This window comes from Myxine glutinosa, chromosome 11 (genome assembly GCF_964187855.1).
Source record: "Myxine glutinosa chromosome 11, kmMyxGlut1.1, whole genome shotgun sequence".
Classification (NCBI taxonomy): domain Eukaryota; kingdom Metazoa; phylum Chordata; class Myxini; order Myxiniformes; family Myxinidae; genus Myxine; species Myxine glutinosa.
This window is the reverse complement of record NC_136271.1, coordinates 108289594-108316946: the sequence shown is the minus strand read 5'-3', so window position 1 is coordinate 108316946 and position 27353 is coordinate 108289594. Positions and strand designations below refer to the sequence as shown.

Below are 27353 nucleotides of genomic sequence, written 5' to 3'. Positions count from 1 at the left end.
AGAGATGGTGCTGAACAGCTGTTTTAAAGACCTGGAGGGAGGAGTGTGATTGAAGTGAGTGTGGGAGTTTGTTCCAGAGGCGGGAGAAAAGAGGAATGAAAGAGTGAAGGTGAGCAGAGAGCCGAGATTTCGGCAGTTTAACCATCAGAGGGTGGCTGGCAGATCTTGTGCGACCTGTAGGAATATTTGGGGGACAGAGCACAGAGAGAGCTGGGGGAGCAAGGCCGGAGAGGAGTCGGTAGAAGACAGAAAGACCGCCTACCTGCCTGCGGTGAGTGAGTGAAAGGCCCTCAGAGATAGCTTCATCGCGGGAGATTCCAATGATTCTGAAAGCTTTGGATTCAACAGCGTGAGCCGAGCCAGGTGTGAGGCAGGAGCACCAGCCCATAGGGGAGAACAGTATTCCATTGAGCTGCGGATGAAAGCCTTGTATGTGGTGAGGAGCTCAGGTGTGCCTAGGAAGGACTTCGCACGACGGAGGATGCCCAGTTGGCGACTGGCTTTGGAGGCCAGCTTGGAAATGTGGTTTTCCCAAGAAAGATCATGGCAGATAGTGAGACCCAAAAGCTTGAGCGACAGAACTTCTTGGAGAGGATTGTTGAGAAAGTAGATGGGAGGGTTGTCCAGTCGATCTTTTCGGAGAGACATAGTAAGAGTGTGAGATTTGTCAGGATTGAAAGACATGTTCCACTTGTTTGACCAGTCTGTGATTTTGTCCAGGTCTTCAGAGAGTGAGGAGGCTGCAGACTGCCGATCTGAGGGAAGAGGAATGGAGCGGCAGAGTGGAGTCATCAGCAAAGAGATAGAGAGGATTTTCCAGAGAGTCGGAGAGATCATTGATAAAGACCAGAAAAAGCACAGGGCCCAGCACACTGCCTTGGGGAACTCCAGCCTGAACAGGAAGGGGAGATGAGAGAAATCCATTCAGGGCCACACGTTGACTACGACCAGAGAGGAAGTCCGCAAGCCATGCATGGAGATTTCCATGGATACCATAGGAGGAGAGTTTGGTGAGCAGAGCTGGGTGCCAGACCGTATCGAAGGCACGTGATATGTCAAGGGAGACAGCTCTGATTTCCTGTTTGGCATTGAGGACGTGAGTAGAGTGAGCGTGAGACAGCAGAAGCAGCATGTCCAGAGTAGAGTGAGCTGGTCTGAAACCAAATTGATGAACAGAGATGAAGCCATTGGAGAAGAGGAAAGATTTCATATCCGAAGCAATGATGGATTCCATGACTTTGCTGATAATTGGGAGCAGGCTGATTGGTCTGTAGTTGCAAGGATCTGTTTTTGCACCTTTTTTGTGTAAAGCGGTAATGTTTGCTGATTTCCAGGATGCTGGCAGATGACCTTGAGCAAAAGATAGGGTGAAAAGAACAGAGAGAGGGTGAGATAGAGCGACAGAGCAGGATTTTAGGACCCGTGGGCTGATGCCGTCTGGTCCAGTTGCAGAATCAGAGTCGAGGTTTGACAAAAACTCCTCCACCTTGTCAGGAGAGAAGGACACAGAGTCCAGGAGCAGTTGGGTTCGACTGGGAAAGGTGGGAACAGAGAGAGATGGGTTTGGGACAAAGGATTTTGAGGCAAACACAGAGTTGAGGCATTCGGCTTTGTCACGTGCGATGTCAACTGTGTGGCCATTTGAGGTAACGGAGGGGATGGAGGGGGCACAAACACCAGAAACGGATTTGACCAGACGCCACCAGGATTTGGAGGAAGGAGACAGGTTTGAGAGTTCATTCTTGAGTGAGGAGAGATAGTGCTTCCTGGCACTCCTGAGGGTAGACACACACTTGTTCCGAGCTTGGTGGAAGGAACTGAGATTGCCTTCAGTTGGATTAGCCTTCCAAGAGGCAAAGGCAAGTTGTTTCAGGGCAACTGCCTCACCACAAGATTCAGTGTACCATGGACGGGAGGAAGGGTAAGACAACTGAAGGCGAGATGGGATAAATCTGTGCATGAGAGAGATCAGTTTGCTTTGGAAGAATTCCCAGGAAGAATTGATGTCAGAGGCAGTGGAGATGGGAGACCAATCCAGACGATTGATGGCTGCTTGAAGGCCGTCCCAGTCGGCCTGAGTGAAATGCCAGACTCGTCGACGCTGAGGACGCTCTCTGAGAATGGCCAGAGAGATGTCCACTTTGACAAGCACATGATCAGAAGAACCGATTGGAGCAGAAGAAGAGCAGCAGACATTAGCAGGGAAGTTTGTCATAACCAAGTCTAGAAGAGAAGATACTCCATTGGCTGAGATCCGGGTCGGGAAATTGACAGATTGTGTCAATCCCAGTGAGTCACAGAAGTCCTTTGCTGAGGTGCCATGACTGGTGAGAGAGGAACCCACACCCGACCAGGTGGCATGATGACAGTTGAAGTCACCGCATATGAGGAAGAGAGAGTTGGGATGAGTGGATAGAAGTTGGTCCATGTTGTCAGACAGTGAAATGTAGATGGAGTCATCACTGTTTGGGGGACGGTACAGAACACATATGAACAAAAGGTGGGAGCGGAGAGGAAGCCGTAGCCAGAGGTACTCCTGGGGGTGAGGAGGAGAGAGGGCAGTGCAAGGAGAGTGAGGAAGAGAGTTTTTGATTAAGATAGCCACCCCACCACCAGGCCGAGGCTCAGGTCTATCCTACCGGAGGAGGGAGTAACCAAGAAGAGATATTAAGGAATCAGAGACATCTTGAAGGAGGAAAGTCTCTGTTAAGCAGATCAAGTCTGGATTGTCAGAAGCAACCTGTATGGAGAGATCAGTCATGTTTGAGCGAAGGCCCCGGATGTTTGAGGTCCATACTGTTAATGAAGAGAGAGGGGGAGAATCGGGTACAGGACAGGGGAGGGGAGGAGTAGGGTAAGATGAAGGATGAGAGGGGGAGGTAGGGAGAGCAGTTGATAGTGTGTCAGAGATTGCAGAAGAGTTCCAAGAAAGGGAAGGATGAGGAGGATGAAAGGTTTGATGGTGAAGGGATGAGGCACAGTGAGGGGTTGTTTGAGGGGGGGCAGAGGAAAGTAGAAGGTTGGGGGGGGGTGGAGGTATGAGATAGAAGGGAGACGAAGTGGGGAGGAGGCAGCTTTGAGGAGGAGGGGGGAGGAGGGAGAATTGGAGAGGAATGGTATGGGGGGAGATTTGAATGGGAGGGGTTGGGGGGGAGTTTTGAAGGGGAGGAGTGAGGGGGAGTTTAGGAGGGGAGGGGCAAGGGGGGAGTTTAGGAGGGAAGGGGCAAGGGGGGAGTTTAGAAGTGGAGGGGCAAGGGGGGAGTTTAGGAGTGTAGGGGCGAGGGGGGGGATTTGGAGGGGAGGGGCAAGGGGGGAGTTTAGGAGGGAAGGGGCAAGGGGGGAGTTCAGGAGTGGAGGGGCAAGGGGGGAGTTTAAGAGTGGAGAGGCAAGGGGGGAGTTTAGGAGTGTAGGTGCAAGGGGGGGGGATTTGGATGGGAGGGGCAAGAGGGGAGTTTAGAAAGTGGATGATTAATGAAAGACGAACATTGAAAACAAATTGTGTTTGTTGTGATTTTCAAGTTAGCAATCCGATTCAGAACGACGGAAGAGGGATGGAATGAATGTGAATTTAGACCAGGTAGTGAGGGAGACGTATAAGATATTGAATTTCTTTTTTTTGAAGTGGAATGAGTTGGAGAGGAAATTGAGAAAAGCCTTTTAAATAGGAAGAAAAACAGCGTGTTGTAAAATACCACTGAATAAAACACTGAAGGGGAAAGGTTAAACATATTTAAATAATATTTAAACAGAACCGTGAACAATCTTATCTGCACAAAATACCAACGGGGGGAGAGCCGAGAGGGACCACCACGAGTCACGTGAACAGGGCAAACGGTGGATGGCAAGGAGATAATGGGGGCGGGGCGAACAGCACAGCTGGACAGAAAATACAGGATGAGACAACAGTACACGTGGAGAAAGGAAAATAAATGTTTTTGTTTTTTTTTGTTTTTTTGGGGGGGGGGTGGGGGGGGTGGGGATTTAGAATGTTAGACAGAGTATTATGTTCGGGGTAGAAGGGAAAAAACTAAGAGCCAAGCAAAACACGCTTAAGTTAACAAACACCGACGGGGGTACAACTACAAGGCCGCACACGAAGAGCAGAACACGATTAATTAATTACGAGTTACAGGAAATTCAAACCAAAACTAACTATAATCAAACAATAACGCATGGACGATAAAATAACGAGTTTAAATTTGACAATCTATCTGGGGAAATGGGGGAGGAACACGTGGTCGAAGAACGAACGAACGAATAAGAATGAATAAACGAATGAGAACAGAGAAGGAAATGTTTTTTTTTTGTTTTTTTTTTAGTTGAGATTTACATAAGGAAGTAGGCTATGGGGTGAAAAGACTGGGAAAACAGAGAACGAAAGTTATTGGATCACAAACGACGGACCGCTGAGAGAAAAACAAAGCCTCAAGGTTGTACAGTGTACACTGTACAAGGCCTCAAGACACAACACGAATTAACACGATTTTCAATACATGTATGAAAGATTTGCACCGAAAATCTTCGCCGGGACAATATACGTACATACACCATAAAATAAATACAGTTATAACGAAAATACAAATGGGAACAATTACTTAACTTCGATTTCGATGGATAGCGTGGAGAGCTGAGAATAAACGAACCCTCGCCAGCAAGACCGGAAACGGAAGTTCAATATTAGGATATTCAGTTGTTGGTTGTAATTTTTCTGTCTCTGCGAATAATACTAACTGCACGGTGAAGTATTTGGGAATCATTTTTGTAATCAGAACCTTTTTTTTTTTTTTCTTTTTTTTTTTGTATACAAGATCGAGGCTCGTGAAAGAGCGAACATTAATCACACAGAAAGACAAACAGACACACAAAACAAATAACATCGGGAGCGGTAGACAAGATGGGGAGAGAGGGGGAAGGACACAAACACAACATTTGAGAGCAAGGACCGAGAGACATGGAGACATCGAGAGAACTGTGGGAGGGAGAGGGCTTTGGGGGGGAAGCATGGGAAGGGGGGGGGGGGGGGTGGGAGAGGTATAAAACATATGGACACTGCCAAGACTTCCAGGAAAGAAGTTGGAATTTCAAACAAGGTGGATCTGGGGTGAATTAGTGGGGGTAGAAAAGATCAAGGTTTTGGATGGGGGAAGATAAGAGATGGTGGTGAACAGCTGTTTTGAAGACCTGGAGGGAGGAGTGTGATTGAAGTGAGTGTGGGAGTTTGTTCCAGAGGCGGGAGAAAAGAGGAATGAAAGAGTGAAGGTGAGCAGAGAGCCGAGATTTCGGCAGTTTAACCATCAGAGGGTGGCTGGCAGATCTTGTGCGACCTGTAGGAATATTTGGGGGACAGAGCACAGAGAGAGCTGGGGGAGCAAGGCCGGAGAGGAGTCGGTAGAAGACAGAAAGACCACCTACCTGCCTGCGGTGAGTGAGTGAAAGGCCCTCAGAGATAGCTTCATCGCGGGAGATTCCAATGATTCTGAAAGCTTTGGATTCAACAGCGTGAAGCCGAGCCAGGTGTGAGGCAGGAGCACCAGCCCATAGGGGAGAACAGTATTCCATTGAGCTGTGGATGAAAGCCTTGTATGTGGTGAGGAGCTCAGGTGTGCCTAGGAAGGACTTCGCACGACGGAGGATGCCCAGTCGGCGACTGGCTTTGGAGGCCAGCTTGGAAATGTGGTTTTCCCAAGAAAGATCATGGCAGATGGTGAGACCCAAAAGCTTGAGCGACAGAACTTCTTGGAGAGGATTGTTGAGAAAGTAGATGGGAGGGTTGTCCAGTCGATCTTTTCGGAGAGACATAGTAAGAGTGTGAGATTTGTCAGGATTGAAAGACATGTTCCACATGTTTGACCAGTCTGTGATTTTGTCCAGGTCTTCAGAGAGTGAGGAGGCTGCAGACTGCCGATCTGAGGGAAGAGGAATGGAGCGGCAGAGAGTGGAGTCATCAGCAAAGAGATACAGAGGATTTTCCAGAGAGTCGGAGAGATCATTGATAAAGACCAGAAAAAGCACAGGGCCCAGCACACTGCCTTGGGGAACTCCAGCCTGAACGGGAAGGGGAGATGAGAGAAATCCATTCAGGGCCACACGTTGACTACGACCAGAGAGGAAGTCCGCAAGCCATGCATGGAGATTTCCATGGATACCATAGGAGGAGAGTTTGGTGAGCAGAGCTGGGTGCCAGACCGTATCGAAGGCACGTGATATGTCAAGGGAGACAGCTCTGATATCCTGTTTGGCATTGAGGACCTCCATCCATTGTTGAGACAGCAGAAGCAGCATGTCCAGAGTAGAGTGACCTGGTCTGAAACCAAATTGATGATCAGAGATCAAGCCATTGGAGAAGAGGAAAGATTTCATATCCGAAGCAATGATGGATTCCATGACTTTGCTGATAATTGGGAGCAGGCTGATTGGTCTGTAGTTGCAAGGATCTGTTTTTGCACCTTTTTTGTGTAAAGCGGTAATGTTTGCTGATTTCCAGGATGCTGGCAGATGACCTTGAGCAAAAGATAGGGTGAAAAGAACAGAGAGAGGGTGAGATAGAGCGGCAGAGCAGGATTTTAGGACCCGTGGGCTGATGCCATCTGGTCCAGTTGCAGAATCAGAGTCGAGGTTTGACAAAAACTCCTCCACCTTGTCAGGAGAGAAGGTCACAGAGTCCAGGAGCAGTTTGGTTCGACTGGGAAAGGTGGGAACAGAGAGAGATGGGTTTGGGACTAAGGATTTTGAGGCAAACACAGAGTTGAGGCATTCGGCTTTGTCACGTGCGATGTCAACTGTGTGGCCATTTGAGGTAAGGGAGGGGATGGAGGGGGAACAAACACCAGAAACGGATTTGACCAGACGCCACCAGGATTTGGAGGAAGGAGACAGGTTTGAGAGTTCATTCTTGAGTGAGGAGAGATAGTGCTTCCTGGCACTCCTGAGGGTAGACACACACTTGTTCCGAGCTTGGTGGAAGGAACTGAGATTTCCTTCAGTTGGATTAGCCTTCCAAGAGGCAAAGGCAAGTTGTTTCAGGGCAACTGCCTCACCACAAGATTCAGTGTACCATGGACGGGAGGAAGGGTAAGACAACTGAAGGCGAGATGGGATAAATCTGTGCATGAGAGAGATCAGTTTGCTTTGGAAGAATTCCCAGGAAGAATTGATGTCAGAGGCAGTGGAGATGGGAGACCAATCCAGACGATTGATGGCTGCTTGAAGACCGTCCCAGTCGGCCTGAGTGAAATGCCAGACTCGTCGACGCTGAGGACGCTCTCTGAGAATGGCCAGAGAGATGTCCACTTTGACAAGCACATGATCAGAAGAACCGATTGGAGCAGAAGAAGAGCAGCAGACATTAGCAGGGAAGTTAGTCATAACCAATTCTAGAAGAGAAGATACTCCATTGGCTGAGATCCGGGTCGGGAAATTGACAGATTGTGTCAATCCCAGTGAGTCACAGAAGTCCTTTGCTGAGGTGCCATGACTGGTGAGAGAGGAACCCACACCCAACCAGGTGGCATGATGACAATTGAAGTCACCACATATGAGGAAGGAGAGTTGTGATGAGTGGATAGAAGTTGGTCCATGTTGTCAGACAGTGAAATGTAGATGGAGTCATCACTGTTTGGGGGACGGTACAGAACACATATGAACAAAAGGTGGGAGCGGAGAGGAAGCCGTAGCCAGAGGTACTCCTGGGGGTGAGGAGGAGAGAGGGCAGTGCAAGGAGAGTGAGGAAGAGAGTTTTTGATAAAGATAGCCACCCCACCACCAGGCCGAGGCTCAGGTCTATCATACCGGAGGAGGGAGTAACCAGGAAGAGATATTAAGGAATCAGAGACATCTTGAAGGAGGAAAGTCTCTGTTAAGCAGATCAAGTCTGGATTTTCAGAAGCAACCTGTATGGAGAGATCAGTCAGGTTTGAGCGAAGGCCCCGGATGTTTGAGGTCCATACCGTTAATGAAGAGAGAGGGGGAGCATCGGGTACAGGACAGGGGAGGGGAGGAGTAGGGTAAGATGAAGGATGAGAGGGGGAGGTAGGGAGAGCAGTTGTTAGTGTGTTAGAGATTGCAGAAGAGTTCCAAGAAAGGGAAGGATGAGGAGGATGAAAGGTTTGAAGGTGAAGGGATGAGGCACAGAGAGGGGTTGTTTGAGGGGGGGGGGGCAGAGGAAAGAAGAAGGTTGGGGGGGTGGAGGTATGAGATAGAAGGGAGACGAAGTGGGGAGGAGGCAGCTTTGAGGAGGAGGGGGAGGAGGGAGAATTGGAGAGGAATGGTATGGGGGGAGATTTGAATGGGAGGGGTTGGGGGGGAGTTTTGAAGGGGAGGAGTGAGGGGGGAGTTTAGGAGGGGAAGGGCAAGGGGGGAGTTCAGGAGTGGAAGGGCAAGGGGGGAGTTCAGGAGTGGAGGGGTAGGGGGGGAGTTTAAGAGTGGAAGGGCAAGGGGGGAGTTTAGGAGTGTAGGTGCTAGGGGAGGGATTTGGATGGGAGGGGCAAGAGGGGAGTTTAGAAAGTGGATGATTAATGAAAGACGAACATTGAAAACAAATTGGGTTTGTTGTGATTTTCAAGTTAGCAATCCGATTCAGAATGATGGAGGAAGGATGGAATGAATGTGAATTTAGACCATGTAGTGAGGGAGACGTATAAGATATTGAATTTCTTTTTTTTGAGGTGGAATGAGTTGGAGAGGAAATTGAGAAAAGCCTTTTAAATAGGAAGAAAAACAGCGTGTTGTAAAATACCACTGAGTAAAACACTGAAGGGGAAAGGTTATACATATTTAAATAATATTTAAACAGAACCGTGAACAATCTTATGTGCACAAAAATACCAACGGGGGGAGAGCCGAGAGGGACCACCACGAGTCACGTGAAGGGCAAACGGTGGATGGCAAGGAGTTAATGATTAGAGTTAAAGTTAACCATTGTTGTAAGCACATTCTCACGAACTTCTGGTGGCTTCATATTCGCTGCTGTAAGTTTTATTCCTTTCTTTTTATTCTCCGGTTCTCTACAAATGAAAGTGTTCATCCCAGGAAAAGGTTGATGTTTTTTGTCTTGACAGATAAAACTACTATATAAACGGTTAGGTACCACGTCAGCACCTGTACACAATGCTAAACTTTACAATTTTGGCAGCCATTTTGATGACGTCATTTAAGCATGTTCATTGTTCCCCCAGAGGTATTCTGGGTATTTTTGGTTTGTGAACTTGTCAAGGCCCCTACTTTATAAAAAATACCAAAAGTAGCTGGTAGGAAGCTGGTTGCCAGTTCCGCCATTTTAAAGGCACTTTTTGACAATAATCTGCAGCCCTATAGGTGATAAGGGAGGAGTAGCAAAAGGTTAACGCACAGACAGATGGATGGACAGATATCTGGACATCATGACCAATTTTATAAGTTCATCTCTTCGACAATCGACATGGGCTGACCTAAAATAGAGAATCTTATGAGTTTTCAAGTTGAAATGTGCTTTCAATTCGTTATCCTCTTATTGGCAACGGAGACATTATATTACCATTATGGGTTTTTTTTTCTTAAGTGCTCATGCAGTTGTTATTAAACATTTCTTTATTTGACTTTTTATTGAGACGTATTACAAAGATCGCGAGACAACATTAGAGAGCAGCCGAGAATAAATCTTAACTTCCGGTGCTCTATTTGCAACTCACAACATATAACATATGGTTTATGAATTAGCTGCACTTGCTTGCCAGCTTCATGGCCTGCACTTTATTATCACTTGCTCACTACATGGCTGGGGATTGGTGGTCCAACACATGGTTTGGGCAATGTGGTCCTTGCCCCATGGGGTATCTGTGTAAGAGTTTGGGGTTTACGACAATACATTACAAAAGTGTTTTCTTTCACCCTTTAGACCAGGAGGTGCAATGGCTCTGTAACGTCTTTTTGTTTTTTATTTTAGTGAAGCTGCTCATTGCTTTCCAACAAAAAAACATCCATCCTTTATGGGTTTTCGTTTACAGAAGCAGCAAATCTTGTTTAATTGTACACCGCTCCTTTCCTATGCCATCTCCAGGCATTGCAAATCGTCATTGCCGGGCACCGAAGGGGGCTCGGCGCGCACGCTGAAAGGGAGTACTCAGTTTTCACTCTGGTTGTTTGTTTGTTTGTTTGTTTGTTTGTTTTCTTGTTTGTTTTCTTGTTTTCTTGTTTGTTTGTCCGGGAGATATCTCAGCCATCCTTTGAGCTAGGAAGCTGAAATTTCGGCACAAGAGTGAGCAAGTCCTTTCTCAAAAACGGTATTTTTTGTTTTTTGAATAATCAATAAATTGACGAGTTATTTAATTATTAGCGATTAATTAAGTACTTATTTAATTAATCAAATTTCCTTTCTCTTCTGACCATTAACTCAGGCACCTTTTGAGTTAGGAAGCTGATATTTAGACATGCCAATGACCAGGTGATTTGGCTGCAAAGGATATTTTTGATTTATTAATTAATCAATTAATCGAATAATTATTTAATTTTTCGATTAATGCCAAAAAAATTTTTTTTTTAAAGTTACAGATTCTGATGAAATAGTGGTAGTTTATGTGTTCTCTGACCAAATTGATTAATAATTTAATTTTTTATGATTATTATTTCTTTATTTTCATTATTAATCATTTATTTATTTTCTTTCTCATTTGGCCAATATCTCAGGCACCTTTTGAGCTGGGAATAAATATTTGGACATGAGTGACCAAGTGATGTGGCTATCAAGGATATTTTTGATTTATTGATTACTCATTTCATCTATTAATTATTTATTGATTAATCGATTAATTATTTATTGAGTAATCAATTAATTTTTTTTATTTTTTATTAATGACTTATTTAATTAAATTTCTGAAAGATACATCTTCGGATGAAGCACTAGTGGTTTAGTTATGCGATTAGCCAATTGATTATGAAAATATTTTGTGATAATCTTTTATTGATTTTAATTATACAATTAATCAATCAATTAGTGTACACCTCTCCCTCCCAATGCAGCCTCAATGAGCTGCACTGCGGTATTGCCGGGCGCCGGAGGCGCCCCGGCAATGCCGCGCTGTAGGATATTTAATTATTTGGCATGGGGCGGTGTACTTTGAATGTATTTGTACTTGTTTTCTCTTTTATTGCTCCGATGGGTGTGCACCTCTTCATTCAAGATAAATGTTAAGCTTACCATGGTATTAAGTGAATTTTATGTCGTCTTGGTTTCACCACCTTGCCAAATGCACTCTGCTGCTGGCCATTCACGTACAAAGACAGGTTTTCACAACCTTATGACATCGTTTCCAGGCATACGTGGTGTGACCATTATCTTTCAACAAATACAGAGCAGGCCAAGGGATGCTTTGGAATTTTTACTCCAACCAGGAAGCTTTAAATATTGACATCTCAACTACAAACCGGAGTAATTCCTGCACTAACCTGCACGGATGGATTGCAAGCTGTTGTTCCGGAGGTTGAGGGATTTCAGCATTTTGTACGAATGGAACTCCTTAGCCCTGAGGAGCTTGATGGAGTTTGAGGATAGATCCAGGCTTATTAGAGCCCATGGGAGCTTTCCAGGAACGTTTATAAGGCCTGCAAGAAGAGACGTACAATATAATTCATGGAAATGTAAACATGCTGAGGCCATGTGGCCCATCTTGCTAATGCATGGTGGACTAGAACGGAACTGGGTGAAGGGCATACCTCCGCCAGGCTGAACAGTTTGTTTTGTCTCAAAATGATAGGCCGGATCTGGATTCGGACCTGAACCAACTCATTCACCCAGTTTAGTCATAAGTCATCCATAACGTTTTTAAATATCATGTTATATTTCGCTTTTCGCCCGCTCCCTCAATGGTGCAGAATCACTTAAAAATTGAATAACTCTCGTATCCGCATCCATATTCAGATCTTCAGCAAAATCGAATCGATTAGTCCTTGTCACACACCCAACCCTTCCACCAAGTTTTGTCCAAATCCCTCCATAGCCTTTTGAGATATCCTGCTATGTATCGTTTTTGGCCCTATATCCCAATGGTGAAGAATCACTTAAAAAATTATAGTAGCCGGATCCGAATCCGGATCTTCACCAAAATCTAATCATTTTGTCCGTGTGACATACGCTACCTCTCTGCGAAATTTCGTTCGAATCCATCCACAACCTTTTGAGATGTTTTGTTCAGACAGACAAACAAACAGACAGAGGTGAAAACATAACCTCCATCCACCTTTGGTGGCGCAGGTAAATATTTTGATCATTTGCATGGTTTACATTTTTTGGGGTTTGGTTAGAGTTTGTTTCAGTTGTTCTCTTCTCTGTCTGTATTGAGTATCTTATAAATCAGCCATTTGATGATGCAATACGGAAGTTTATTTTCACAATTTACAGTCAGGTGAGGAAACATTGAATACTTAATGCATCTGAGTTAATCAAGACTCATTGCAGCATGTGCTCACTGAACTACCATGAAGTCTGTGCCATGTGGACATGATTGACTTCCAGAAGAAAAAAATGTCTTGTGGAACTTGCTGTGACTCTTCTTGCAGAAATGCAACAGTACTCTACGAATTCCCCAGGACAACTGTGACCATGACATAATACTTGATATCAGCAAGAACCAGCATAGAATTAACCAATTACTTTCAAACTGGACCTCGTGTGTTAATGTAACACGTTGGGTTACATACATGTTGCTTAGGGATGGGCGGATAGAGACCTGGTTTATATAACAGTGTCTTCTTCATGATATCATCCACTGAAAACAATGCAAGTTATCACCAATTTTCAATGGACTTTTCCAACTTCCCATTGTAGAGTCCAGATCGAGCCCCATAAAACAATCATTTGTTTGGCCCAATACAAGATAAACAATAAATTTGGCCCAATGCCAAAAATCAAGACTCTCTGCTCACCTTCACTCCTCTTTACTCCCGCCTCTGGAACAAACTCCCTCACTCCCTTCAATCCCGCTCCTCCCCGCAGGTCTTTACAACAGCTGTTCACCACCATCTCTCGTCTTCCCCCATCCAAAACCTTGATCTTTTCTACCTCCGTTAATTCACACCAGATCCACTTTTTTTTTTTTTTTTGAAATCCCGACTTCTTTCTTTCCTGGGAGTTCTAGCAGTGTCCATGTGTTTTATACCTTTCCCACCCCCTTCCCCCTCCTTCCCATACCTCCTCCCCCCAAGCCCTCTCCCTCCCACAGGTCTCCCGATGTCCCTGTTCTCTGCTGTTGTACTTGTGTGCTTCCCTCTCTCCCCATCTTGTCTCCCGCTCCCTTTATTGTATGCTTTGTGTGTCCGTTTGTCCTTTTTTGTGATTGATGTTCGCTCTTTCACGAGCCTCGATCTTGTATACAAAAAAAGAAAGGAAATAAAAAGAAACACTAGATCTCAAAATGCTGCAAAGTAGTCTGAAAACAGGATGTCCACTTTCCCATAAAAAGTACTCAATCGTCACCCTCCAGATAGTAGAAGTACATCTATCTAGGGATCAACTATCTTTAGGACGAGCTAAGGTATCAAAAAATTATGATTTAGATTTTCAAATGTATTTGCAAAAATCCTTTTGGGACTCTCGCTCCCCCTCCCCCTCCCCCCCCCCCCCCCCGCTCATCTGTCTCTATCTCTTTTAACACTTTGATTAGTTGCTTTGTTTAGATATTGGGAAGTCATTATTTTGATTCATTTGCTTGATTATGCAATGTAGACCCAAATAAGTAAGAGTGACAAAGTTCAGGTTTGCCTTCAGGTACAAGACAACCTTTATACGTGCTCTGTGCATCAGTGTTTCATAGTGACAGCATGTAAACCTTACCTTTGCCATGGCAATTTACCATGGGCACCAACAGGGATTCTAAGCAGCCATGTATGCTATATCCTCCGACTACCGTTGTGTTCAATTTCCTCTGAAGAGCTAATGGAGGCTTTGTTATCTCATCCTTTTTCCCCACGAGCACACTCCCGTGGTTGTAGACTGGTAAGACCTTGTTTTCACAGAGTATGTTTATCTGTACTTGCTTTAATGTTGTCCCAACAATGTGCTCTGGGGAGGAACATGTTGCATACGATCCCATCTGATGATTTCCTGGCAGTTGCAACCACCATATCATCTCCCGTAGTGTACAGTCACATGCCCAGGGGTTTCCGTGGATACGCAGGAATGTAAGGAGCGGCAGATGAATGAAGATTTCCTCGGATGCATGTGTTAGCTGATTGTACTGTAACAACAGCGTCTGCAGACTATTGAGCCCAGAGAATGTGTTGGCACTGATCTCGTGTAACTTGTTGTGGCTTAGGTCGAGTGTTTTGAGCATAGAAAGGGCAGAGAAAGCAAAATCAGGCAACGTTGAAAGTTCGTTTCTGCTCAAGAGAAGGTTTATGGTGTCAGATGCAACTTTTCGTGGAAGCTGCTGCAGAGCTTTGTTCATGCAATCATGAGTCTTTTGGACCCCTATAAAGTACTTCTTGCACCTGTGTACACTCCTAGGTACACGAGGCTTACGTGCTGTCATTGAGCACTTTCCATGACAGTCTTGTATTGTGGATATTGGTATGGACTCAGGCACAGCGACTGCTAAAGCCACAATTACCAGTGTGGTAACAAAAAGCAGGCTCAGCCATTTTATGGGGAGGACAACCATTTTTCTGCACTGGTCAGTCTTGTATTGCTTTGAGTCCCGTTGAAACCAGATGTTCTAATGTTCATTCGACACAGTCCTAATGGGTAGGGAAGAGAAAGGAGTGCGGAGGAGAGGAACAGTCGTTTCATAAGTATGGTTAAATGTTTTAATAATCACTTGGTTAACAATTGTATTGTTGCGGTTTTGAGTTTTGTACAGTCAGTATAATAAAGGTTAAAATTTCCCCCTCATAGTTAGTCACACAAGCAACATGTAGCCTCGCGATAGTGTAGTTATCTCTTAGTATTTGTGAGCTTAGTCCTTTTCCTATGTTAGTTCTGCATTGAGTAGAGTCAGGAGAATAGGTCCTACTTCTACCAACTATCCAGCCTCCCTAGCCTCATGCCCCTTTGCGCTGACTTTGGTTCATTTTGGGCGAATTAACATGAGGCAGGCCTAGGAGGGTCGGGCAGAGCCGAATGATGGGCGGCAGAGGAGCTGACGGTAAGCACGAGCCGCCAATCAGGGCTCAGAGGGTGTGGCGGCAGCACTGCGTCACAGGCGTGGTTGGAAGGTTTGAGGGGGTTCGAGAAGGTTCGGGGCGTATCTATATAAGCATTGCACAAAGCCCCCGAGAGGACTTGCCCCAGGAGGACTCGACTCACAGCAGAGAAGGAGGACTCGCGTGCACTGAGCGTCAAAGGACTCGCTGATGAGAGGGAGGACTCGTGCGCACTGACCAACCAGGAGGAATCGTTGATGAGCAGGAGTTGAGAGCGTCAAAGAACTTTGAGACATACGCGGGTGAAGAAAGACGCGCATGAACCGGAATACACGCTATTATAAAGTGACGCTCGGTTGAGCTGGAGGCCGAACCGCGTACAGTGCATTGTCACGCGAGTGATAACGGCTGTGTAAGCACCAGCCGCGCCGAGAGACGCGCATTCTCGTTATACCTCATCGGCTGCTTTTGTCGGGAGACACGCTACGAGGTTCCTTCCACCACCTGCTTCCATCTTCGCGGGACGTGCTGGGACCGTGGAGAGCCGGACGGGGCCGTCCTGGACGACCACGTCGATGCGTTTGGCTGAACATCAACCCATCTGCAATTCCCTATGTGAGTGTGACGGGCCCGAGTCTGGGAGATAAGATAAGACTGTTTAAGTGCTGCTCTGTGTCTCTGCGTCCACCGATCATTGTATATACGTGTGGGAATAATTAAACCTGTGTTCTTCCTTTCCATTCGATCGTTCCTGTGATTTCCTCATTGGCTAAGCGTGGTACGAATAGAACCGCTCGAATCGGGTTCCACTACTAAAACTGCACGGACCACGTGATTTTCAATCCGCTCAGCGTACCCAAACCACACATGGCTCGTGCGAGGCTTGCTTCCTCGCTTCCGTGGCGGCGCAGGGATTTAGGTACGAGTGAGACTTGGTCCCGAAACCCTACCTTGCGTTTTGCCCGGAAGAGGCGTTTCAAGTCTCGGTTCCACCAAGTCCAGAAAGAACAAGGGGATTAATCCCCCTTTGTAAAGGGACGAATTTGTAAATACAAGAAGGGCGGTGGAGAACCGTAACAGTATTTTTGGTCAGAATGAGCACGTGAGGCGAGATTTTCTCTCGAGGAGTGTCATTCCAGTTTGACAATGTTTTTAAAATGAGATTTTCCCAAGAGTTTTAATTTTCATTTTAATTGTTTTATTTACCTGAAGGAACCTTGCATAGAGCTAAATCATTGTCACTGGGGTTGGTGGGAAATACACAATCAACAAGCCATAAAGGTCACACACATGATCGTGTTTAAATAGTAAGAGCAGAAGAAACATTACTTGGGAACCTTGGAGCCAGACATAATGGAAAGAGAAAGTGGGTTCCTCAAGAGGAGAAGAGAAAGATGAACGAGGTGCGATTCATTAGAAAGACGAAGTTTTTTTTGGAAGAGAGGCAAAGTTGGCCAGATGGCATATGAGATGCAGAAGGAGATCGAGAACCCAGTAGGAGTTGGCAATGAATCACTTTTGGAGAACTTTTTGAAATGTGATCAGCCTGATAGTTCTGCCAAGGAGAGGCCTCTGAACACAGATTGTAATGAGATTACCAGCCAGTTTCTACAAAGATTAGAATTAAGGGTATGAAAATTAATTGGGTTGCAGATCAGATTCTATGTTCTGGAACAGTCCTTTATATTTTCCAGGTATCATGATGCAGTGTTGGGTACAATGCCTTCCTGTGGCTCTTTAATGCAACTCTTCCTTTCAGGAAAAAAAAGTTTAAGCAGGAGGTGTACCACAATCTCATGTGACCCTCTTCCCCCCTCCTTTCCCTACCCACAACCCTTTAGATCCACATTAACCCTGCCGAACCCCAACTCTCTTAATTACAAATTGTAAATTCTCCTTTATCTTGTCTTTCCTTGTTTACCATACCTGTTATCCCTTTGCCTCCATTGTCAGTTCATTCCCATTTTACACTACGCCCCTTCGCTCTTCCATTAACTTTGATCATATATAGAGAGAGAGAGAGAGAGAGAGAGAGGAGAGAGAGAGAAGAGAGAGAGAGAGAGAGAGAGAGAGAGAGAGAGAGAGAGAGAGAGAGAGAGAGAGAGAGAGAAAGAGAGAGAGAGAGAGAGAGAGAAAGAGAGAAAAAGAAAAAGAAAAACATTTTAAAAATAATGCAAGGCTCGAATTATCCAGAAACTGAAACATCACATACAGTATACATACATACATAATGTTGTAATGTGACCATGGCCATAAGGGTAGTTGATTATGTTGAATATACAATGTGTGACAACAAACAGAAAATGCCTTTTGGAATACAACATTGAGAAATTAAGATTGTTTTTTTTAGGGATATATTTTGCCAAAGTGAAAGCTTTTTTCATCATATTTCCAATTCTAGGTGACTGCCGGAACTTACAGGAACTTAATATGCCCCAGTGTGAGCAATTGACCGTATGTATTACATTTCATGGATTTTTGTAGCTATTGACAATCCCTGTAGCATATAATTGACTTTGCACCATTGTTTTTGTCAGGATCAAGCATTGAGCAGGATCTTGAGAAAATGCCAAGCGCTTCTCCTCCTCGATGTTTCACATACACACATCTCAAATGCCTCAATTTGCTCCCTGGCATGGTGCGTTTGTATTTCTTTAATTTATTTTTTGCATGTACTTTGTGAGTTGCTTATGTGCATATTTAACCTGAATTTCACCAACCATGTGCAAAGAAAAAATCTGTGAAGAACTAGCTGAGTTCCACATACCAGCCAGACGGGCATTGTGCCTGGAAGCTTGGCGCTGCGATGTTGATACAAAAACGACTGTACATTAGGGTGGTCCTTATTTTTGAAAGCTTGAAATGTTAGGGTCTCACCCTCTACAACCGGTCCATTTGCCATAACCACAAAGCAGGCCAAATATCAGCTACATTCATGAATATGTAGAGGTAGTCCAGTACCCTTGAACATTTCCCCCTATAGGTCATGTGATTGAGGTCACGTAACACTAAAAACACATATCACAGATAATGCAGTATGTATCACAGAAATAAATAAACACCGTTTGATAAAACATGCTTATGAATAATTATCACATCTATGGACTAGAAATATAAAATATAAATATATATATATATGTATAAAATCTTGATTTTTGAAGGTGTCTGGACTACCTCCAAATATAAACAGACTTGTATGAAATTTTGAGTGCAGTGTTTCTATCCCAGATGGATCACATTTAGGCCATGAGAACATTCAAATTAACATTTTAAAATTTTCACCCCGTTTAAGGGCCACCCTACAGTGTACATTCAAAATACTTATCATCATAAAATGTTCTCTTTCAAGGGGTAAAAACCCTAACATTGTGTAAAACATATTTCCTTAGGAATGATCATTATTTTTGGAATAAGAAACCAGGCTGTGGTCGAAGCAATCTCTATCTCACAACAAATAGCTTGTGTAACCTGTACTGTTCTGTGCACAGCCACAGCCCAACACCACGGTGGCTCAGCCTTGTGTACTGCTGCGGATACACAGAAAAGGGTCTACGTTACCTTGAAGCTTGTCATGGATGCTGCAGACACGGCCATCTGGACCTCTCCGGTTGTGTTCAGGTACCACTGGCACCCTCACATACAACATGCGTAAGGAATCAGAGAGAGAGAGAGAGAGAGAGAGAGAGAGAGAGACTTTCCAGGTTTTCACTGCTGGCTGCCAAAAATTGAACTTGCTGTCCAATGACAGCATGGAACTCCAGCGGTAAAATTTGCTTGTGCGTTCAGTGCCAAAAATCCTTCCCCCTTGGACGAGCTTCTGCTTTCTTTTGCCGTCCATTTCCTCCTGTACCCCTCCCTTCTTCAGCTCATTGGAATGCACTCAAGAATGCACTGGAAGGCCTCGATTGCTTCCATGTGTTGGTGGGTTAGATAGTGTGCCTTTTTATTCAACAGTCACTTGAGTTTTATTAGAGCGCTAATAAAGTCACCTGGTGGCTTAGCGGTTAGGGTGCCGGCTTGGGGTCTTAGGGTCCTGGGTTCAAATCGCGGTCGATTGCTGAATGAACACCAGGGGGGTTGACTCAGCCTATCATCCTTTCGAGGTCGGCAAATTGAGAACCAGTTCACTGGTAATTCCCTGTGTGTCGTAAGAGGTGACTAACAGAGTTGGTGGCAGGAAGGGCATCCGGCCATAAAACATTGCTTCAAAAAGGGGACCACGGTGCCCAATAAAGGCCAACCCTGCTCTGCGGGGAAAAATGGCCTCTAAAGGTGGTTCAGTCACTTTAGTTTTATTGTGGATGAGAACAGGAAATGCACAGATTTGTAAATGTCACTGCAGAATAAGGAAACTTATGACAAACACTCTTCTTTTTCTTTACTCGCATTTTAAGCAGTTTTCTATGCTTACAATGCATAGAGTAGTTTTCTATGATGCGAATAAGTAAATTGTTTAAATATAGTTTTAATTATTTTGCCATTATTATTTTTGCCAGAACCAAAAACTAAATGTTGTCCCATATACCGAAGAGGAAGGTCTTTCTTATTAATCAAAAGCAAATGTAGAAATGCTACAATTAGAAAAAAATGAAGAGAGCTTGTCATTTTCACCTCGCATACATTTTAATTGTGATTTCTGCCTATGCTGGGCTTGCTACCCTAGACAACCTTAGTCTACCTATCTGAGTTGAAAAGATCAACTTAGATCGTTTTCTCACAGGTTCATAATGTGCGTGTGTTGGTTGTTCACGTGTAACACACAAACTACCCTTTGTATCCAAAAAAGGTCGTTCACGTGTGGCATGTAAACTACCTGGTCAATTTGAATACAATGCTACTGTACAGACGGCAACCTCACTCTTAAATAGCAAGTGGTGTAACCTGGTGTCAACGAACCTCCAACAAGAACAGACCACTTACTACCAGCAATCCAGGCAGGAATTTGTAATTTGTTCAGGGTGAGACGATAACTCGCCTACTTTTCACAAAAGACAATGTGCGATCTTTAACGTCCACAAACTAATACCAGCAAACAGAGTACCCAGCTTAATATCCATCCAATGGATGGCACACACAGTGATGCTTCACCCTGCATGTGAAACACCAGAATGGTAGTTTATAGCTGGGTCGAGCTACAAACCCAGGCTAAACAGCTCAGAAGTGGGTGTGCGTACCTCTAGGCGATCCTGCCAACCTGGGTTAATAAATCAATGGAAAATCTAACACAAGACCGATTAGGGTATCTGGTTTGGGTCCATCTACTTATACTATTGTTGTGTGTCTACCCTGTAGTGAACACCGCAGGGCGACAGATGACCAAACGAGCTTTAACTCTGAGGCGTTCAATCTAATGGCGGACCTTCTTTATACGTGCGTGGGGCGGCGGGGGGGGGGGGGGGGGAGTGGGGGAAGGGCCGCGAGCACTTAACTGCACGGGTCCACCCGAACATCTTCGAACCTGCGATAATCAACTCAAACCCACACGGATTTATAATGTACAAAATTACCGGCTTTATTGAAGGAATGCCGGCAACAAAGAAATGCACGATAAAATTAAGATTCCTAAACAGGACGTCCCCATACAGATTCGTATACAACACAAGGGGAAATATAAAAGAACGAAGGTAAAAATGTGTGTTTGTGGGCACTTAGCTCTGAGCGGCTCCTGAACCCCGTCGGGAATGGTCGAGGCCCCGAGCACGCAATCCGGGCACAGCACAGGCCCTGGTGGGAAGTAGGCTTCAGCGCGCCCTCGTTCACTCAGCCATGCTCGTGCTCGTCGTCCGCCTCACCAGCACCCACGTCTCCCAGCGCAAGAGCGCAATGAACTGTGGTTGCACGGCACCAATGTTCCAACGCAAGAGTTTATCGGCGGCCGTTCACCTCTGGTCCACAAGCCGGGAGAAAGCCAAGAGCGCTCGTGATTTTCGACCGAGCATTGTGAAATCCCGAAGCAGAGAGAGGTATAAAATTGTGACCGTTCTCAATGAATGTCCCTCACTCAAGAGCGCACCGTACAGTAATGTGAAAAAGTAAGTACACCCCATGTAAAGTTGGGACTTTTTCAACATATTTCAACATACAACTATTTGATCTTCATTTCAACAATATTGACAGATAAAGGTGATATAATATAACAAATATCATGAAACATTTACATTATATCGTCCATTGTATAATTTAAATAAACATAAATGCAAATTTCACGTGTGGAAAAAGTAAGTACACCCTTGGCTCTAATAGGTGGTATTGCCCCCTTTGGCAGAAACAAACTCAAGTAGGCGTTTCTTATAACTGTCTACCAGTCTCTGACATCGACTGGGAGAAATTTTTGCCCACTCCTCCATGCAGAATTCTTTCAGCTGTGCAATGTTTGAGGGGTTTCTTGCATGCACAGCTCGTTTCAAATCCCCCCACAACATCTCAATGGGGTTTTGATCCGGGCTTTGACTTGGCCATTCCAGAACCCTCCATTTCTTTCTTTTCAGCCATTCCTTGGTGGATTTACTGGTATGTTTAGGGTCATTGTCATGTTGCAAGGTCCACCTTTGGTTGAGCTTCAACTTTCCAACAGATGGCCTCACATTATCCTCAAGCATCCTCTGGTACAATGAAGAATTCATAGTGGATTATATGATGGTGAGCTGCCCAGGCCCTGATGCAGCAAAGCTGCCCAAACCATAATATTTCCACCACCATGCTTTACAGTTGGTATCAGGTTCTTGTGGTCAAATGCTGTCTTTGGTTTTCGCCAAACATGTCTTCTGGTACTGTGGCCAAATAGCTCTACCTTGACTCATCTGTCCAGAGCACATTGTTCCAGAAGTGCTGGTCTTTGCCCTGATGTTCTTTCTGGACAGTAAAGGTTTCCTCCTGGCACACCTCCCATGTCCATCAAATTTGTGCAGCCTCTTTCTAATGGTAGACTCGTGCACTTTGACATCAACAGCGGCAAGAGCTACCTGTAGGTCCTGTGATGACATTCTGGGGTTCTTAGAGACTTCTTTCAGCATCTTGCTGTCTGCTCTCGGGCTGAACTTGCTGGGGCGGCCTGGCCTGAACAAGTGGGCAGTTGTTTGGAATCTTCTCCACTTGTGGATGATATTCCGGACAGTCGAATTATTGATTTCAAATTGTTTGGAGATCTTTTTAAATCCCTTCCCAGACTCATAGGCATCTATAACCTTCATTCTGAAGGCCTCAGAGAGCTCTTTTGATCTAGGCATGGTGACACCACACACTTCAACAACAAAGAGCAAACCAAACTAAATGTCTGAGGTTTAAACAAGACAGGTTCCTCCAAGACCTCTCTAATGATGTTCTAATAATTTGCCCCTGAGCTGGTGCACCTGATTCTAATTTTAGGTATTTGAAGTAGTGATAAATGTAGGGGTGTACTTACTTTTTCCACATGCGAAATTTGCATTTATGTTTATTTAAATTAGATAATGGACTACAAAATGTAAATGTTTCATGATATTTGTTATATTATATCACCTTTATCTGTCAATATTGTTGAAATGAAGATCAAATAGCTTTATGTGGAAATATGTTGAAAAAGTCAAAACTTTACATGGGTTGTACTTACTTTTTCACGTGACTGTATATGTGACCGTTCGCTATGGAGGCCAGCCCGGAGAGAGCGTTCGAACCAATGAGACAAAATGTCGGGAACACGACTGTTCGCCACCAAACCCAGTAAATGAGAGAGAAAAATGTCGGCCCTCTCACTCCTTTGTACTCAAGGCTCTGACGTCATCCGACGACGACGTCTGCGTGTCCGCTCCTATCAGCTCGTGCCATCTAATTGCTCTTGGTGTCCTGACCAATCACTGCTCTTTGGAGGCATGATTTCCCGGACCTGCCTGCTTGATGTGGTGATGTGGCTGCTGGCAGCACCAGCGGTATTGTTCAATGTCTTGTTCCAGTCACTTTTATTTAGTGTCATTAATGCGCGATTTCCTGCCTATGTGTGTGTCCTGCATTGTCATAAGGAACAGAGGAAAAATAACAGAGGCCATTACATACAGGGGATTAATTACCCATAATCCCTAACTAATTAACATAACCCCACCCCTCTCATCGGGGCACTTATACGCGCTTACACGACATCTGGTCTAAACGAATTTTCTACTTATGATACATTGGGTTTCTTATTCTTCACTACCTACACAATTCTACCTGGCTCTAAGGTAATCATTGCCTTCCCCCCACAAACGTAACACTATGCACAGTATGGCAGTGAGTGGTATGGAGTCTTGGGGCAGTACATATATTGGGGGTGGGGGAGAGTCAAGGAAAGGAAAAAAAAATTCCACTGTATTTCTGGTCATAGCTAAAACTGCACTCCGGGAGCACATAGTCTCATCTTGCGCACTCATCCTGAACACAAATTATATTGTTAACTAACACTATAATACAGTATTGTTAACTATTTTTCACATTTTGTTGTGTTACAGCCTGAATTTAAACTGGATTAAATTTAATTTTTTTTGTCACCGATCAACACGAAATACCCCATCATGAAAAAGTGAAAACGTGTTTTTAGAAATATTTACATATTTATTGAAAATGAAATACAGAAATATCTACTTTACATAAGTATTCAGCCCCCTGAGTCAATACTTCGTAGAAGAGCCTTTGGCAGTGATTACGGATTCGAGACTTCTTGGGTATGTCCATATCAGCCTTGCACATCTGGATCTAGGGAGTTTCTCCCATTCTTACTTGCAGATTTGCTCAAGGTCTGTCAAGTTGAATGGGAGCGTCGGTGAACAGCAATCTTCAAGTCTTCCACAGATTCTCAATGGGATTCAATTCTGGGCTTTGGCTGGGCCACTCAAGGACTTTCACGTTGTTGTTCTGAAGCCATTCCTGTGTTGGTTTGGCTGTATGCTTGGGGTCATTGTCCTATTGGAACATAAACCTTTGCCGCAGTCTAAGGTATTTTGCACTCTGAAGCGAGTTCTCCTCAAAGATTTGCCTATGTTTGGCTCCATTCATTGTTTCCTCTATCCTTACAAGTCTCCCAGTCCCTTCTGCTGAAAGCATCCCCATAGCATGATGTTGCCATCACCATGCTTCACGGTAGGGATGGTATTAGATGGTTGATGAAAGCTGTGTTTAGTTTCCGCAAGACGTAGTGCTTTGCATTCAGGCCAAAGAGTTCAATTTTCGTCTCATCAGACCACAGAATATATTGCCTCATGCTCTGTCTTTCATGTGACTTTTTTTGCAAACTTCAGGTGTGCTATCATCTGCCTTTTTCTCAGGAGTAGCTTCAATTTGGTCACTCTCCCATAAAGCCTGGATTTGTGAGTGCTGCAGAGACTGTTGTCCTTCCAGCTGGTTCTCCCATCTCAGCCAACGAACTCTAGTTCTGTCAGAGTGGTCATTGGGTTATTATTCACCTCCCTGACCAAGGTCCTTCTTGCCCTGTTGTTCAGTTTGGTCGGAGAGCCAGCTCGAGGAAGAGTCTGGGTAGTTCCATATTCTTTCCATTTCCTAATGATGGAGCTCACTGTGCTCTTGGGAACTTTCAACACTATAAATTGTCTTATACACTTCCCCAGATCTATGCCTCCTCACAATTCTATCTCGGAATACTACGGACAGTTCCATGGACTTCATGGTAGAATTTCTGCTCAAGGAAATTGGATGTTCAAACGAAATTGAATGCACATGAGCTCAATTTGGAGTGTCATAGCAAAGGGGTTGAATACTCATTGACTCAATACATTTCAGCTTTTCATTTTTAATTCATTTGTAAAAATTTCTAAAAAGTAAGAATCCACTTTGACATTATGGGATATTATGTGTAGATCAGTGAAAAAAACATATACATTTAATCCATTTGAAATTCAGGCTGTAACCCAACAAAAGATCAAGGGGTGTGAATACTTTCTGAAGGCACTGTATGAAGTTTCCGAATTTTTGGACAGGGATTTCAATTCAACCAATTATGGCTGGAATACCACTTCAACGATGACATCATCATTAACACCCTACAGCCTACATACTCCATAGGGAGTTGCTGACATATGACAAGTTGCAATATTTTTCATTGAATGGTTTTGGAGACGATGATGTCGATTTTTTTTCCTTCAATCCATTATGGCTGCCATAACATATGACCTATGACGTCAGTGTTATCAATAAAATATTCTCCATGGGGAGTCCTGCCTCCTTTGTTTAAAGCTTCTCATCGATCGGAGAAGCGGTTGCAGAGAAAGACATTTTTAAAGTGAGACGGGCAGACGGGTGTTACCTATGACCCCTTTGGGTCTTTCAACCCCTTTGGGGTGAGACTAGTAAATAGTCGGGTCCTGTGCAAAAGATGCAACAAGTAAAATAATAGCATGTGTTCACTCAACACAAGGAAATTGTGCTGTAAATTTACAAGCAGCATATACATTTTTGTAGATGCTGTAAATTCAAATCAATCATATACTACAGTACTCTCTGTTGTCATTACAGATCTCCTTTAATGGATACAGCTCAGTGGCATCATGCTGCAGTGAACTTCGTACACTGATTCTGAATGACCTTCCCACATTAACCGATTCTTGTCTGTCCGTAAGTCATCGGGTATCAAATCACCGACTCGCATTCTCATTCCTTCTTTCTTTGCTTATTACAGATGTCCTTTACAGCTGTTTTGCATGTTGTTGTCTTTAGACATTTTCTCCCTCTCAGCAAAGGTCATTTTGTTTTGCCTAAACTTACTCTGGTTGATTAGCTCACCTGGAACGAAGTTCAGAGGAGTTTATGCGATGGCGGGTCATCCGTCCGTCTGTCCGTCCGTAAACACTTGAAACTTCTTCTCCGAAACCGCTGATGGGATTGCGACCAAATTTGGGTCAAATGATATTTGTTGTGTTGTGACTAAAGTTTGTTCATCAAAAGAATTGGGGCCTAAAGGGGTTTACCGGAGGTCAAAGTGCATCAAAGTTTGACCCTCCACAATAGGAATTTGCTTTTTACGGCGTAGCCCATTGGGCAAAGCCGTCTAGAACAGTGTTTGTCCGTCCGTATGTATGTATGTATGTACGTATGTATGTATGTATGTATGTATGTATGTATGTCCCCTCAAACGTATACCAATCAGAGCTGAGTATCTGGTCACATGACAGAGTGATGTGATTACGTCTGATGTCATTATGGCGTACGGTGGATGACTCTCCACACTCTGCCATTTTGATTTATATGCCGTTCATGCCGAACATATCATCGAACCTGTCATATATCACAATCGCCATGCTCTACCTTTACGACTGCTTTTATATTAAAATATCGGCTTTTAAGCTAATATGGCTGCCAAACCACGTGACATATGGCATCAAATATGTACACTCTGCATATGTAAGGGTAGGTGATCACGTTTATGAAGTTTCATGTTGATCAGATAATGTTCGTTTTTCTATCCAAGATGGCTGCCAAACCATGTGACTTAAGATGTCAGAAATTTCATATTTCAATGCAAATGGGTCAGAGATCATGTGCATGCAATTTCAGATTTTTATGATAAGGCATTCGATTAAAACATTTATAACTGGTATACACTTCACCTATGATGTCATCATTATCATGCTTTTGTTCCCCATTGGGAGTACTTGACAATGTGCCAAGTTTCAAATTTTTCCATTCAGCTGTTTCCGAGAATTATTTATTTTAATTATTTGTGTTTAATCCATGATGGCTGCCATACCACGTGACCAATTATGTCACCATTATTTTAAAAAAACATTCTGCATGGGTGTCACTCCTACCCTGAAAGTTTCGTCTCAATTGGACATGCGGTTGCTGAGAAAAACGAGGTTTAGCCCATACGGGCAGACGAACGGACAACCCAAAAACATAATGCCTCCAGCCACCTTCGGTGTGGAGGCATTAAAAAAAACATCCAAAAACATCTAAAGGAAATGCCTGCAGTGATATTTAATCAAGAAAAAAATAAAACCGGCAAAAATGCCAAACTTTAAAAGCCCGGATGGAATTCCAAACTCATGGCTAAAGCAACTAGATGCTCTCCACACTCACTACGCTCGAGCAGACAACAAACTTATCCAAGGGGCGAAGACCTTGGATGAGTGGCTCATACTAGGTAACACATCTAACACCTCATCCCAAAGTCTGAAGAGACCCAACTACCTCACAGGTATAAACCAATAAATAACCTGTCTGCCAACAACGTACAAACTCCTGATGGGAATCATCCCAGAAATGATATACCATCACCTAACTCA

At 44.3% G+C, this 27353-nt stretch overlaps 1 protein-coding gene and 1 long non-coding RNA gene across 2 annotated transcripts in view; one reads left to right on the top strand and one right to left on the bottom strand.

The window, feature by feature from the left end:
- Positions 1–18766, bottom strand: part of LOC137437010 (leucine-rich repeat-containing protein 17) — a 41798-nt gene extending 23032 nt beyond the window's left edge. Inside the window, exons 1-3 of the mRNA XM_068131308.2 lie at positions 18667–18766; positions 13802–14703; positions 11419–11574 (exon numbers count right to left, since the gene is read on the bottom strand). Of these exons, the coding sequence (XP_067987409.2) occupies positions 11419–11574; positions 13802–14627 (982 nt within the window). The 5' untranslated portion in view covers positions 14628–14703; positions 18667–18766. The remainder of the gene's footprint in view (positions 1–11418; positions 11575–13801; positions 14704–18666) is intronic.
- LOC137436162 (uncharacterized) lies at positions 8937–26665 on the top strand. The gene is made up of 4 exons (XR_013625021.1): positions 8937–8966; positions 17646–17746; positions 18597–18726; positions 25585–26665. It is a non-coding gene; the product is annotated as an uncharacterized LOC137436162 (long non-coding RNA).
- The last annotated feature ends 688 nt before the right edge of the window (positions 26666–27353 follow it).